This window comes from Elephantulus edwardii, unplaced genomic scaffold, assembly GCF_000299155.1.
Source record: "Elephantulus edwardii isolate Elephantulus edwardi_28Jun2011 unplaced genomic scaffold, EleEdw1.0 scaffold00060, whole genome shotgun sequence".
In the NCBI taxonomy this organism is placed as follows: Eukaryota; Metazoa; Chordata; class Mammalia; order Macroscelidea; family Macroscelididae; genus Elephantulus; species Elephantulus edwardii.
The window spans coordinates 13,042,029-13,058,270 of NW_006399810.1; the positions used below are offsets into that span (position 1 = coordinate 13,042,029).

Consider the following 16,242-nt stretch of genomic DNA (forward strand, 5'->3'; position numbering starts at 1 on the left):
TTGAATAGATCTTTTGTGCTTCTAGTTATATTTACTCCCAAATATTTAATCTTGTGATTAGCTACTGTGAAGGGTATTGCTTTTCTTAGCTCCAGCTCTGTATTCTGTCACTGTAGAGAAATCCAACTGATTTTTGTATGTTGATCTTGTATCCTGCTACTTTGCTGAATTGGTCAACTAGGTCCAATAGTTTTTTAAAGAATATTTTAAGATGTATTTCACTCACAAACTTTTTTTCATTTTTCCCTTTGATGCCATACTTTTAATAAAGTCTTCCTCTGGGATCATATTAATTTTGCTAGCGGCTTTATTTCAGGAAAAGGAATTCTTTTTTTTTTTTTCACTATTCTAAAGGGAGCTGATTATAAACAATTCATAAAATGTCTTGGGGCTACTTTTTGGGCATGTTGATTTGTTCTACTGGGTTTTCTATTCATGTGTCACAGTATAGTATTCCAATATTGGTTATCAAGGATGACTGTGTGTTTTCTCTGACATCTAGTTAAATGCAGGTCTTCCACCTCTGCTCCAAACCACTCAGAGTTAGGGCAGACTCTACACACTGAAGGCACAATCTTGCAAACTGTTAAATCTGCCCAATGCTTTTAGATATTAGTCACAAGCTTGAGAGTCTTCAGGCCACCCTCACTCCTAACATACTGGCTATCTATTGAGATTTTCCATCATCCCCTCTGGATGCTAGCTGTAAAGTCCAGAGTCCTCAGGGAGTCATTTCTGGTCTTTTGGCTACTAATTTTAGGGTTTCCATTGAATGACTCACAAACTTAGGAAGGTATTACATTAATAATTTTATTATCAACTATGCAAATCAGAACTAGTTTAAAGGCTAGCATGAAGTTTTAGAGGGTCTTCTTCAATGCCTCACTTCCATGTCCTAAGGAATGCTTCACCTTCCCTGAGCACTGATACTAACCAGGAAGCCCACTGCACCTTAGTGTCCAGAGTTTGTAAAGGCATGATTGAGTGATTCGCTCAGGTGGCCAAACTTGATTTCCAGTTTTTCTTGTCTCTCTAGAGTCTGGGCTGATGTCACATGATGTCTTTTTCTGGTGGAATCCAGCACCCACCCAACAGGCAACCCAGCAGCATGATCTGTCAGCCCTTCTATGGCTAACTACCCCTGAGAACATGGCAAGTGTTCAGATATCTCTTTCCAGGAATCAGGGACAAAGATGAAATTCTCTGGGTAAAGGATTCATACACTTTTATAGGAGTTGACAGTGCAACTCCTTACCATTAATCCACCAGAGTATAATCCTAAGTAAATGCTTCCATTTTCTCAATTTAGGCTCCATGGTTCTTGCCGGTCTCAGATATTTTATGTTTTATGTAATTGTGGGAAGGCAGTAGAACACAGGCTCTAGAACTATAATGTCTAAGCTATGCAACCACAGACATTATTTAGCTTCAAAGAAGCATGTCGTGGCAGAAGTGCATCCAGGTTGTTTCTTAACAGTCAAGGATGGTGAAACTTCCAAAGATGGGTATGTTGTCAAGAAAGGTCCATCCTTGGAAAGACATCATGCTGAAAAGGTAGAATCTCAAAGAAAGGAAGACCTTCAGCAAGATGAATTAACACAGTATTCGTGACAATGGGTTTGAGCATATTAGAGACCATGAGGATGGTGATAGGGTGATAAGTTGTGGTGTACACAATGGCACCTAACAAGAATGTCTCAAATGGGAGTAATAAGAGCTGGGAAACTTTGTCCAGTATATTGTTGTTAAGTCAAGTTTGACTCATAGTGACCCTGTGAACAAAAGATCTGAACCCTATTCTATTCTGCACCATCCTCACACTTTCTGACACACAAAAGCCCATTCTGGCAGTCATCATGTCAATCCACCTGGTTGAGGGTCTTCCTCTCCCTTGCCTATCCTCCACGCTTCCCAGCATCATGTTCTTCTCCAAGAACAGCCCCTCCTAGCAACATTTTTGAAGTATGTGAGGTGAAGCCTCATCATTCCTGCCTCCAAATAGCACTCCGTTTACACCCTCTCCAAGACCTATCTGTTCATTCTCTTGGCCGTCCATGGGATGTTTAGTGCTCTTCTCCAGCACCACAGCTCAAAGATGTCAATTCTTTTCCTGTCATCCTTATTGTCTCAGAAGCATAGCAAGGAAGACCATGGCCTGAATCAGACATGCCTTAGTCCTCAAACTGACATTACTTCTCAATAATTAGGAGAGATACTTAACTGTAGATTTCTCCCTAAAATAAGCAGTATTATTTCAATATAAGCTATTATTACTGTATAGATTTTTCCCATTTTCTGATGTGATAAATTTTTATGATTAGTCTTATTAGACACTTGTTATTCCAAAAGTTTTAAATATTTTCTTGGGTGTTTCAGGCAGACAATCTTGCATTTGAAAATGACTCTCAGGACTCTCCGGAAGGAGACATGGTGACAGTTGGGCCCCCAGCTCCCCGTGCTCCTTGTCGTCCCACCACCGCCTCCTCCTCCTCCTCCTCCCCTCCTCTGTCGGCAGAGGAGGCTGTGGCAGCGACTGGAGAAAGCAGAAGCGGAGGATGGAGGAAGGAGGCGGCGGTGCTCAGAGCCTGGTACCCAGAGGATACTGTTAGTCCTTTGCAGCCTCCTGGAGGAGTCCGGCGGCGGCCGCGCTCTCCCCGAGCTCAGTGATGACATCCCTTTCCGAGTCAACTGGCCGGGCAGAGTTCTCTCTGCCCACAAGTGGAGTTTTGTATAAAGAAGACAATTATGTCATCATGACAAATACACATAAAGAAAAATATAAATACATACTTCTTGTGACAGGTGGAAATGAGGAAGAAGAAAAGGATTATAAAGGCCCTAATCCAAGAGAGCTGTTGGAACTGCTATTTAAACAAAGCAGTTGTTCCTACAGAATTGGATAATATTGGACTTAGGAAGTATGTCATGGAAAGCACATTAGACAGTACCATGAAGAGAAGGAAACTGGTCAGAAAGTAAATATTCACGAGTACTACCTTGGAAATATGTTGGCTAAGAACCTTCTTGAAAAAGAACACGAAACAGAAGAAAAATCAAGAGAGATTCCTACTAAAAATATCGAAGGTCAGATGACCCCGTAATATCCTGTGGGCATGGGAAACGGTACACCTTGTAGTCTGAAGCAGAACCGGCCCCAATCAAGCACTGTGATGTATATACGTCACCCTGAATCCAAGCATGAAATCCTTTCAGTAGCTGAAGTTACAACCTATGAAGTTGTTATTCTGACACCACTCCTGTGCAGCCATCCTTAATATAGGTTCAGAGCATCTCCTATGAATGACATATTTTGCCAATCAATGCCAGGCTCGCTATTTAAGCCCCTCACCTTGAGGCAGCTGGAATAGCAGGAAGAAATACTAAGGGTGCCTTTTCAAAGACATAAGGAGGAAGAGTTACAATCAACCAAAGAAGAGAGATTTCCAGCAATCCACAAACCCATTGCAATTGGCTCTCAGCCGATACTAACTGTTGGAACAACCCACATATCCAAATTGACAGATGACCAGCTGATAAGAGTTCCTCAGCAGTTCTTACTGCTTTCATGGGGATGTTGGGTGGTGGAAATATGAATTCTGCTATGGCAAACATGTACCTCAGTATCATGAGGACAGACAGTGGGAAGACATCTGTGGTCGTGGGGACCTGGAACCAAGAGGAGCATATTGAATGGGCCAAGAAGAACATGGCAAGAGCCTATCACCTTCAGGACGACGGCACCCAGACAGTCAGAATGGTGTCACATTTTTATGGGAATGGAGATATTTGTGATATAACTGACAAACCAAGACAGGTGATTGTAAAATCAAAGTGTAAAGAATCAGATTCTCATCATGCTGTTACTGTATATATGTTAGAACCTCACTCCTGCCATTATATCCCTGGGGTTGAATCTCCAGTAATCTGCAAAATCTTAGATACAGCAGATGAAAATGGACTTCTTTCTCTCCCCAACTAAAGGGTAATAAAGTTGGGGAAAAAGAAGGTCATTCCAAGTCATGGTGATTTCTGTGACCGTGTGTCTTGTTACATACAGCCATTGGACCTCATTTCAAGGATTGTATAAAAGGACTCGGAACCACTTTGTGAATATTTATGTGCATATAAAAGCTTACTGATAAACTTCTAAAGGCAGACACTTGTCTCACTTGTTCTTTTTCATTTTTATCTAATGAGATGACCACATGTGGAGTTTTATCTTTGCTTGGATGATGTGATTCCAGAATAAATCTTGTCCAAGCAATTTAAAGTTCAGCGTAATCAAGTGTAATCATCATTGTACCTATTTAAAGTTTTAAAAGAAATTATTTTGTAAATTATATATAACTAGTCAATGAATTAAAGATAATTAAGACAAAACAAAACAAAAAAACAAAAAGACTCTCCCTCCCAGTAAAAAAAAAAAAAAAGCTTATTTTAAAAATACTGTGTTGTTCCGACCTTTTGGAATTGAAATTGACAGTAAAGACGTCACTATGAATCAGGACATACTTGATAGCAGTCAAGTGGATAAATGGATAGCCTGTAATCCTTCTCTCCGTCTTCTAGCACTTAACACAGATTACATCATTTCTCATTGTTGTCCAAGATTTTCAAAATAGTATTAGATGGAGGCTGACTTTGTGGCCCTCTTGACTACCCTGATTGTCTTTACAGTTTATCAGATAATTCTGCTGTTGACTTGTTTCAATAGCATTCTTTGTTATATTTATCAGCACCTTCCCTTTAACATTACCAAGAATTGTCAATGGGTGCCTATCTTTCTTTGAACAGCAACTTGTTAAAACACATGAATGCTATTTAAGGCCTGCCAAGCTTTGCAAATCATTTATTTAACAGATATTTGCTCATCAATTTTGTGCCAAGAACAATGAAGGGGAAGAGTTTCAAAAAACACATCATCTTTGCCTGTGGGAGTTTACAGGCCAGGTGTGAAATGGTTTTAAATAAACTTCACTTGTGTTAAATTATCATGAATAAGAAGTACATGCTGGAAAAGGCAAACATGGGAAGCTGCTTCTGAAAGGTCACAGTCTTGACTGCTCTGTGAAGCAGTTTGGCTCTACACATGAAACTGTCATGAGTTTAAACAATGGAAACTAGCAATAAGCAAACCTCTAACAGAAGCTCAGAAATTAAGGGCCTGAAAGTCAGCTAGGGAGGGAAAAGGGAGACAGCACCCCAAGGAGAACATGGGTGAAGGTTTGAGATTGAAGGGAGAATCTGGAGTCTGAAGGGCTAAGAGAAATTCATGTGCTTCAAGAATGAATGTGGGGTACCATATAAGGAAATATGGTTAGAAGGGATGCCAGACTTCATAAGCCAACATATGCTTTTGGCATTTATCTTATGAACAAAGGAAGTAGAGTGGTGTTAAAATTTACACTTTTGTTGTGGATTAGGACTTCTAGAGTTCTTCCAAGCTTTTCTTTAATGAAGTTTATAGTCCGTGGTTTTAGTCCTAGGTCCATAATCCACTTTGAGTTGGTCTTTGTGTATGGAGTGAGGTGTGGATCTTGCTTGAGTTTTCTGCAGATAGTTTCCCAATTCTGCCAACACCATTTGTTAAAAATGCTGTTGTTTCCACACTTAACTGATTTAATCTCGTCAAAAATCAGTTGACCATCTAATCCACAACATAAACAGTCTTCCAAGATCTACAATCAGGAGAGAATAAAATAGATGAATGGGACCTTCTAAGAAGAAAATCCCTATGCACATCCAAAAACTTCTCCAACAAGATAAAAAGGGAAGCCACAGACTGCGGAAAAATATTTGGTAATGACATGTCATACAAGGAAGATATATCTAGAATTTATAAAATATTCAAGCACCACAACAAGATAAAGGAAAACAACCCAACTGAAAAATGGGCACAGGATATGAACAGACACTTCACACAAGATGACATTCAGATGGCCAACAAGCACATGAAGAAATGTTCAAAATCCCTAGCTTTAAGAGAGATACAAATCAAAACAACTATGAGATATTATCTCACCCCAGTAAGAAGAACAAAATTTCACAGAACAGCAAACATCAAATGCTGGTGAGGTTGTGGAGAAACTGGAAGCCTTATTCACTGTTGGTGGGAGTGTAAATGGTGCAACCACTATGGAAGGCTGTAAGGTGCTTTCTCAAAGAGTTGCAAATAGAAATACCATTTGACCCAACAATTCCACTACTGGGAATTTATCCTAAAGAAACAACCACCACCACCCAAGCAGACATATGCACTCCCACATTTATTGTGGCTTTGTTTGCAATAGCAAAGAGCTGGAAACAATCCAAGTGCCCGTCAACAATGAATGTATAGAGAAGCTCTGGTATAGTCACATAATGGAATACTAGGCAGCCCTAAAAACAAGGAACTCATGAAATATTATCCAGATGGGTGACCCTGGAGGGTGAAATATCTCAGTCACAGAAGGACAAATATTGTATAGGGCCTCTGCTGTAAAACAGGACTGACTTCAAGGTTGAGGGAAAACAGAGAAGGAGGGGATGAATGATGTATACTGCATTGAAACAGATGAGGGATAGAACTGTTTAAAAGGATATATGATTGGGTATTATTGTCATGACAGGAGTCCAGAATGAAGGCTGCACAGTGCAGTGGACTTGGGGGGAGGGATTGTGTAACAGTGAAAGAGTTTTTCTTTTACTTTTCAAGGAGAAGAGTGAATTGGGAGAAGGGGGTGGGCAGTGAGACGAGTGCAACAATGAATGAATGGAAACCCTAAGTCTCTGTAATCTTTCATTAAAATTAATAATAAAAAAAGAAATTGAAAAAAGAGATCTTTTGACAGTTGTGTGGAGAATGTATAGTTGATTCTGATTCAGTAATCCTACAGGACTGAGTAGAGCTAAACTGCTGGGTTCCTGAACCTTTAAATCTTTACAGAAGCAGACCACTCAGCTTGTGGAGAGGCTGATACTTTCAAACTTCTGACTTTTCAGTTAGGAGACCAAGCAGGGCTCCTTAGGAAAATTTTGAAGATTTGATTAAACATTTGGAGTCTGTTGTTTAAGGCAGGAAATAGTGACTTGGACAAGAGAGCCAACAGATGAGATGGATATGTCCTTCTGATAGAATGAAAAGATTTGGTGTTGTTTGTCTATGTGGCATGAGGAAAGTGACAGATCAAGGATGATGACTAAGTGTCTGGGCACCTAGACTGTAGACACACTGTGAGTTACTCTGGTGGAGGCTGATGACATGGAGGCAGCTGGATAAGCTGAGCTCCTGAGGGGATCTGTACTGTGAACAGAAATGTGAAAATGACTGAATAGAATACAAAATAAGAAAGGATTAAATCTAAACTCTGTTATTCCAAAAGTTTGGTTAGAAAAGACAAGAAAAGATCAGCAATGCTGAGGAAAATTGAGACAAGGCATGAAAGGACAAGGAAAGATGATATGTAAACCATGAGAAAGGATGTGTATGATGCTGACAGTTGCAGTAGTCTCAAGTTCATTACTCTGGTTACAAAGCACATTTAAAAACTATTATTGCTACTATGATTATTAGTTATGAGAACCATTTTCAAAACCTAGAGTTGAAGCTGCATGGAGGAAAGTAAAATTATTTTGAGAACCAAAGCAACAACAGCAAATGACATGATGCAGTTGTTTTGAAAATCAAAGAAGCCATAAACAGCAAATACAAACAGCATTGTATCTACTTTTCAAGTCTCATAAATTATCATGTAAAAGAAAAACAAATCACAAACATGTTTTATTGAAAGAAAAGTTTTATTGAATAAATACATGCATTGCCATGTATAATAAGTGGAGCAAAAAGGGCAGTCTATAATATTAATAATAAAAATTGCTCTGCTCTTTTCCATCTGCAGAAAGAATAGAGCAGAAGTGGAATCAAAATAGTGACCATAGTATAAATGCAAAGCTGTAGACATATTGAGCTGTAGACATATTGACTTGTATTTATTTGGCTTATTTTCTTGAAAAAGACAGACTGACTTTCTAGACAACGAAAGTCAGAATTCTCCAAGTACAGAATATAAATTGTGGTAAATATAGCTACAAAGCTTCTTTAGTTTGAAATCGGAAATTTGAAAACAACACCTTTATATTTCCATACTTTAAGGCACAGGATAAGCAAGTCACATGTACATGCTACCCAAAACTGCACTTCATGGTAACATGTAAGATGTTTTCCCCTCCACTGGTTTGGCTTAAAAGTAGAAAAGCTAAAATTCCCTTTGCTGAGATAAACAGAATATTAGGAATAATGAACCTTTTGAGAACAACTCGAGAGTTTTCATCATCATCCGGGTCCTAGGACTGGCCTTGATGGTCAGACTGTAACTTTTCCCTTATATAGTACAAGAGATTCCCTTTTAACCCCAATCAGGCCACAAAGACATAACCACAATCTTGGAGGTACTATGGGGCCATATTCCTCCCTTTTTCCCTTTAAGAAGAATTGAGGCAGCTGGAAGAAGCTCCACAATCTTCAGGCGTGGACTTTGCACCCAGGCCCCGGGTCACAGTTTTCCCACAACCAGATTGACAGTAACTGAAGTGGAGCTTCTGGCACCCAGAGTAGCCAGTTGTGCGACCAAGCTGGGTTTCTTTGTACTCTGTACCTTTAATTTATAATTGTCTAACTGCTTAACTATAGCATTCCTTGAAGTAAAATATTTTAAAGAATGGTCTCTGTTATTATATGTGGTCTTGCACCATCTCGTACTATGGAAACATTTAAGTATGTGTGCAAACCCCAAATGTTTAGGACATTGGTGAAAACGACTAGTATGTTAAAAAAATGTGAACACATTTTCATCTCTTTTATAGATTATGTCAGAAATTCTTCAATAGAAATTTTTTTTTTTAAATCTTCAAATAATCTAATACCATGGACTGGTAATTAGATTCAATGTTACTATCTTCCTCATGCTATTAAAAATACCACAGTTATATATTTTCTGTGTACATATGTGCATATGCGTGAATCAACTTATACAAAGACTTTCTCCCAGAAGCATCAAGCCTATATTTTAACATTGGAAATGGTTTATAAGAAGATGTTAGAGGGAAGTTCACTAAATAGTGAATAAGAGGATTACACTTGTCTTTACCATTCCATGAAATGTGTTGTGAAATTGTAGACACCAAGATAAGGAAACTAATGGTCTGAAGCATAAATTTCAAATGAAAATCCACTGGAAGGCTAGTGCAAATAGAAATAACAATTGGAGAAGAAATTACAATCTCTGTTCGTCACAGGCACTTTGGTATGTTTGGTCATGTGAGCTATCCAGAAGTTGTTTCATTTCATGAAGCTGATTAAGCGAACTTCCTCAATTTCAATGACTAAGCTATATTTCCCCCAACGTATTTAAACATAGTTTTCAAACGTGCTCATGGCTCAGCAGCCATTTTCACCACACAGTCTATAAGATATATTCAGAAATGGCTCTGCACATGTGCATACTGTATTTATAGGCATGCATAGCTTATGTGACTGCTATATAGTCTCACCTCACAAGAGGGTTTGGGACTGTTAAGTGTGTGGAGCATGCTTTTAACAAGCTAAAAAGAAAAAAAAAATGAGATAAAAATTGTATAACAATGGCCAAATCTGAAGGTCAGTCAGGGAGAAAACTCAGGAAATTGAGACCGACAGTTGCTTATGTTGGCAGCTGTGTTGAAACCCTTTGGTCCTAGTGGCAGCCTGTGTTTATTAGCAGAATGAACACATGCTCCAGCTCATAAGATCCTATTAAAATCCAAACCACACCCATTGCCAACAAGCTGAGTCCAATACACATCAATCCTGTAGAGCTGAGCAGTACTCTCCACAGACTCCCCAGGGTGGGCTGGCATTGTTCTGGAGGCCGACTGCTGCATGTTCTTCCCACAGAGCTACGTGTGGCTTAGAAGCTCCAAGCTTTCGGTTAGCAACTAAGCACACAACTATCAGCCAGGAGGGCTCCTCTCATGCCCTACAGAGGATTAAGAGTGAGCTCTCCATATGCTAACTGAGGAATAGAAAACTAGCCATTTTAATTCCATTTACCCATCTCTATCTAGCAACCTTTGTGACGGCTGGAAAAACACTGAAGATGAACAAAGCTATGACTGAATACAACATTTCAACTGCTAACATTTAAGTCTGCTCTGAATTATGTTTTAGGAAAAAGCAGAATTTGTGTATCTGTGCAACATTTCATGAATAAGTTATAATGAAAAATAAACAAAACATTTCATTTCTAGGTAAGAAATTTGTGATTAGTACACCACAATTATTGAACCATGACAATTCTCTTAATATTTTATATTACTCAGTTATCTCTTCCTTATAAGCCCTTCAAATGACTTTTAGATAATACATCTTTATATTTATGAAAATGTTAACAATTTGAATTCTTTCTTTTATCAGCTGCAATGGGCAAGAATATGCTAATATTTAATAATCTTTCAGTTAAAAAAACAGCACAAAATAGGTCACTGAGAACTTTTTTGCTGCAAAGACAAAAGTAACTATTTGTCATAAGAGTTTCATGTTTTAGAAGAAAATATATTATTTCCTTGATCCATTTTCTTCTGAATTCAAACCAGTATGTAGACATTATAAAAAATAGAGTCTATTTACATGACATAGTGTACTTCAGTAATATACAAAACAAGGCAATAATAAAGCATATACATATATCCATTTTTTAGAAGATATCTCTGACATACAGCTTTATATAATATCACAACTAACTACTATACTATTGCACATTGCAATAACTGGTGAAATGCTAGAACAAATGAAGTATATAAAATTTAACAATAATATTGGCCATATTTGCCTAAATTGCCAACATATGATTTATAAAACTATTACAGTATGCAATAACTAACTACATGAAATTATAAAAATAATATTGGTACATCTGTGACAGTGATGTATACAAAGACAAGATAAATATAAGAAGGAAAAGTTCTTCACGTCCAAAATGATCTATGTTACCATACGTGGTCGTGTACCATCTTCAGTTAGATCATACCTGAGAAAGCAAATGAAGAGTGTAATGGGATACAGCTAATTTTTGAAAACACATTATAAAGAAACCTATACATCTTTTTGAGGGTACTCTGGTGGACTAATGGGTAAGGAGTAGCACTGCCAAGCCAAGGTGGCCGGTTTGAATTTACCAGCTGCTCTCAGGTAGAAAGACAGGTGATTCTCCTTCTGTGTGATTTACTTGCTCTGAAAAAACACTGGAGGGTCGACTGTGAACTGGTCCTGAATGAATAAGGATATAGCTTCCTAGTATACTTACCACTGAGTCCAGCCTTTGGCAAGTTCTTCAGAGGCTAGAGTAACCAATACCTGTAGGTAAAAAAGAAAGATTTGCCAGTTCAAGGAAACTGATGCAATTCCTTTTGACTCTTTCACTTTCAATCTCTTTTGTCTTAATCCAGCAATATGAAATTTTCTTTTATTTTGAAGCTTTAATGTTTAAAGTATCTCTTCCACCTTTATGATTCACTTATAAGCAATATGATTATATATATCTAAGATTCTTCCAATATCTAATAGTTTCAAATTAAATTATTATGAAATCTTATTGGAAAGAATTTGAGGGGACACTGACTAATATGCCAATAAAACAACATAGTTAATTTTGGATTATCTGTACTTGTACTGCTACTACAAAAATGCTATTTATGTTGTTGTTGTGTCCTGTTGAGAAATGAATATGGCTCACAGGGACCCTATGCACAACAGAGATGAACCCTGTACCATCCTCATTATCTCTGACACACTTGAGCACTGCAGGCACTGTGTCAATTCATCTTGTTGGAGGTCTCCCTCTCTCTTGTTGATGATTTACTTTTCCAAGCATATGTCCTTTTCCAAGGAAAAGCTTCTCCTGCAACATTCCCAAAGTATGAGAGAAGAAGCTTTGCCATCCTTGCCTCTAAGAAACACTCTGCCTGCACTCTTTTTGTCAGCTATCCAGCACATAACACATTATGCTCCAAGCCTCCTTACATATTCTTTAACAATGTTTATAAAGGTAAAATTAGGAAAAATGAATTATGTATTATAAGTATCCAAATCAATATCTGTATTAATGTTAACAGTTAAAATAGGTATTTGTAACATGTAACTCATTTCTAAAGAATGTGTAAGGAGCTTCAGTGTCACAGTGTTATTACGAGTTACACAACTGAGCAGAAGGCCTGCAGTCTGAATGCACAAGTCGGTCACTCTTTGGAAGGAGGAGGAGGTTACCTCCCTCTTACAAGGATTTCCAGCCCGGGAGGCCCAACGGAGGTTCTTCATTTGTGGGTGTTGAGACAAGGTCAGTGGCTATTGTGTTTGGAAGAATATATATATATATATATAAATATGTATAAGTATATATATATACTTTATGTAAAAATGAAACGTGAATAAGGATGAAGACTAGAAGGAAATTAAAAAGAAGTAAACCATTATTAGATAAAAGGATACTCAGTCAATTTGTTCTTCAACTAAAAGTTGACTCATCAACATTTATCTATTACATGAATAGGTAAAAAAAGAATCTATCTTCAAAATGTACTGAAAGCTTAAGTTGACAGTGTTTTCACAGTCCACTACACTAACCATATTTGTTTTCTCCATATATTTAAGTATTGACTTTTAAAAAAACCTTGCACTTAGTTTCAGTATTTTATTTTCACAAAATGTAGGGAACTGATTAAGGAATTTTTTAAAACTTACTTTGCCAAGAAGCCCTTTGTCTTTGGACAAGAAACCACCACTGTTCTTTACTGCTACATCTAAAGTTCTCCTTTGCACTTCTGGTAATGATACACTAAAATCAAAGCTGAAATGGAAAAAAGATCTTACTTAAAATTCTTTAAAATTTTGCTGTATATTCTTTAAACTAAAAAAAAAAAAACAAACCAAACAACAGACCAAACACTTTTACTTAAGAGATCATTCCAAATGTTTTATATTTGGGTTTTTTTGACACGATCGAATGGTCTGCTGTTTTTCTAGCATTTCACGAAGACACATAAACAAAAAGATTTTCACTTTTTCTTTTTTAAATTTTTAATTTTATTATTTTTGTGTGTGTACCATCAAATCAGATCTGACTAGTACAGGAGGAAGACTGTCCCTCCTTCTCCAGCAAAGCATCTGGTGGATTTGAACTTTGCACCTCTGGGATTGCAGTGCAGCTTCCTGCCACTAGGCCACCGAGTTCTCGCTCTCTCTCTTTTTTTTTTTAACTCCTAACATAAGAGAAGGCTACAGCACTCTAGGTATGTTCAGGGACCTCCTATTGTTTGAGGGAATTTAAATAATGAATATGCAGAACACAGAATTCTTGACTAGTCTACTTTTTCAGGATTTTAAATTTATTCTAACTTTTAGGCTTTATTCTTGCTGTGCCTTACTAATAAAATAAAACAAAACTATTATGTGATAGTTTCACAGAAGAAAAAAGCCTCCTCAGGTACTTTTTTAATAAGCTAAAAGCATATGAAACTAAAATGCTCACAGGGTAACAAAAAAGTCACTTTGGTTAAATGAGCTTCAGGAATGCCCATGGGGGACTCTGACAAACCAGAAGACATTTGCGCTACTGAAGGGATAGCCACTACTCCAGTTCAATCTGACTTTACACAGGAACACAGGTACTGTCCAGTATGACATATGTGAGCTACAAAGCCAAACTTGTATTTGAAGTTTCTACATTTTTAAATGTTGCACAGAAATAATTCAGAATATCTGTTAACACGTTGCTGCACACTTTTAAATTGATGACCATGCTTAGAAATACATTTTGCCGTCATCTGTGGCAATGTGTTAAATAAAACACGCCTACATCCAAGACTTAGTACAAGGTTTTCACTTCTGGTTTAAATAAACTTACTGACATGAAAATATGATAAGGTAGATATAATTACTACTACTTTTTACAAATTTAAAAAAGTTTTTTAAAATAGTTTTACTCATGAATAGTTTCTTAAAATGCATGTTTAAAGTCTTGGTTTTAATTTCTAATTCAGCAAATATCAATAGCTATCAATCTATGTAAAAATCTTTATTTTAGAGTTTCTTATAATATTATCTTTATTCATTCACTAGTTTCAGGAGTGGCTGTATTTATTGTTTAGAACTTAAACATGAAATTTAGAATGTTCTTTTTTAAAAACCAAGTAAAGGTCTGTTAAAATCTGGCGGCTTTCCTCTACTTACACCATTCAACAGAGAACTGTTTTAAATGTACCCGTCAGGCCTTTATTATTCTGTTAATTCAGTTGTTATCTTTCTACATAAGTAAAATACCATACCTTTGATCAAATACTGGATTTAATGTTTTCTTTGAAACATGAGTTTTTCTTCTTCCTGATCTCCTCTTGTCTGGTAATAAATACATTCGGACATAGGGATCAGAACCATCTTCAGAAAAGGCGATAAGATTTCTTATAATGCAAACCAGAGAACATAAGTGTTAAGATTCAGGGAAATAAGAATTAACATTACATTCAAATTCACAAAATTATATGCAAAGCTAAATACCAAAAAGCGGAACAGATATCTTTATCTTCACCCACCACAAGTACTTTTCCCAATTCTCCCTCATTCGCCTTCTCTTTTAATAGCTTTGATAGAGGGGATATTTTGCCTCCTTATCTTGAGCCTAAAGTAATTTTTACTCTGTTTCTAACACACAAACTATTACTTTATCTTTTCAAAGTACTTCCATGGTTTTGCTGAGTAAGGAAAACTGAGTTAGCCTTATAATCAAACAGCAGAGGCTCCCATGAGATCTTATGTGAGCCCTCTGCCCAGTGAGGCTGGCTCCTCACTGTCAGAAGTAGTATGCTCACTTCATTGCTTCTCAGGACTTCTGCTCTGGCCACTTACATGGCCCGTCAGTATTATAAGCCTCTTACACATTATTATCTGCCTGCTTTAAGAAGTTCATCTTGGCTTTCCCCTTAAGACAACTTGTAAGAATCAAAGTTCTAGTATTTGATTATAGACAATCAAAATTATTATTTTATAAACTGATGTGAATGTCTAGTTAGAGAACTGTTTATTCAGGCTTCTTGAAAAGACACTTTTATTTCTCTAACTCCAGTAATAATTATCTAGTAGCAAGAATATAAATTGTTGTTGCTGTTGCTGTGTACCATCCAGTCAGAACAGTCTGTCCAGCTGGTTCTCAGAGGCAGTTAATCACACAGGAAGAGACTGACCATCCTTCACTCATGAATGAGCTGGTGGTTTCGAACCACATGCTTTTGGGATTGCAGCACAGATATTTACCACTAGGACACCAGACACCAATAATGTTAAATATTTGTTCAACTAAACTGTATATTTTAAAAATCATGTTTCTAAACTCCTATTAAGTTTATTTTCGGGGTTTTCCAACAGCCTTTTATAAAGCATGTATGTTTTTTCAGAGCGTATTATTAAGTACTATGGAAATTAGGAGGAGTGGCATCCACTTCCTAAACTACATGCCTAGGGAAACTATGAACTTTGAGAAACAACAATATTTACAGAAAGGCTTCAGGTATTTTGTTCATAGGGTCGCTATCAGTCATGCTAGACTTGCAGGCAATCAATAACAATATGTGCTGTAATAGATTCAAGGGCAGTAAGTTTGGTTTGAGACACATAATTTATCCTCCTCACCCAAAAGAAACTCTTACATCATCATTAATCAAATGCCAATTAAAGTAATACTGTTGTCATTTGACAACTGAAAGCAAACTCAGCACCATGACATCAATTCTATGTCATGGCCACTCAAAGTGTGTCAAAGCAGGACTGTACAATGGGTTTTCAAGAGTACTGCCTCTTTAGAAGCAGGCTTCTGAGGCACCCTTGGGGTAGATTTGAACAACTAATCTTTCAGCTAATAGTCCAGGTCATGACATCTGCACCAAATGAGGACGTTTGTATTTAAGGAAGTATACTTGAAAACTATGCACAAGGGATTGCCATGAGCTGGAACAGACTTTATGGCAACTAACAAGAAATGTTTTGTTGTTGTGTTGTTGTTACGTGCCGTCGAGTCGCTTGCGATTCATAGCGACCCTATGCACACAGCCCTAAACTCTGCTCTGTCCTGTGCCAATCGCACTGTCACTGACACTCCCATCCCGATTATCCCAGTCACTGAATCAGTCCACCTCATAGAGGGCCTTCCTCTCCTGCGCCGTCCCTCCACCCTCCCAAGCATG

At 37.4% G+C, this 16,242-nt stretch overlaps 1 protein-coding gene and 1 pseudogene across 1 annotated transcript in view; one reads left to right on the forward strand and one right to left on the reverse strand.

Moving 5' to 3' along the window:
- Positions 1–2,555: 2,555 nt before the first annotated feature.
- LOC102864300 lies at positions 2,556–3,979 on the forward strand (annotated as a pseudogene).
- Positions 3,980–10,996: 7,017 nt separating this feature from the next.
- The window catches only part of LOC102865910 (extended synaptotagmin-2-like), a 183,440-nt gene continuing 178,194 nt past the window's right edge, over positions 10,997–16,242 (reverse strand). Inside the window, exons 19-22 of the mRNA XM_006887662.1 lie at positions 14,335–14,466; positions 12,752–12,857; positions 11,319–11,368; positions 10,997–11,042 (exon numbers count right to left, since the gene is read on the reverse strand). Of these exons, the coding sequence (XP_006887724.1) occupies positions 10,997–11,042; positions 11,319–11,368; positions 12,752–12,857; positions 14,335–14,466 (334 nt within the window). The remainder of the gene's footprint in view (positions 11,043–11,318; positions 11,369–12,751; positions 12,858–14,334; positions 14,467–16,242) is intronic.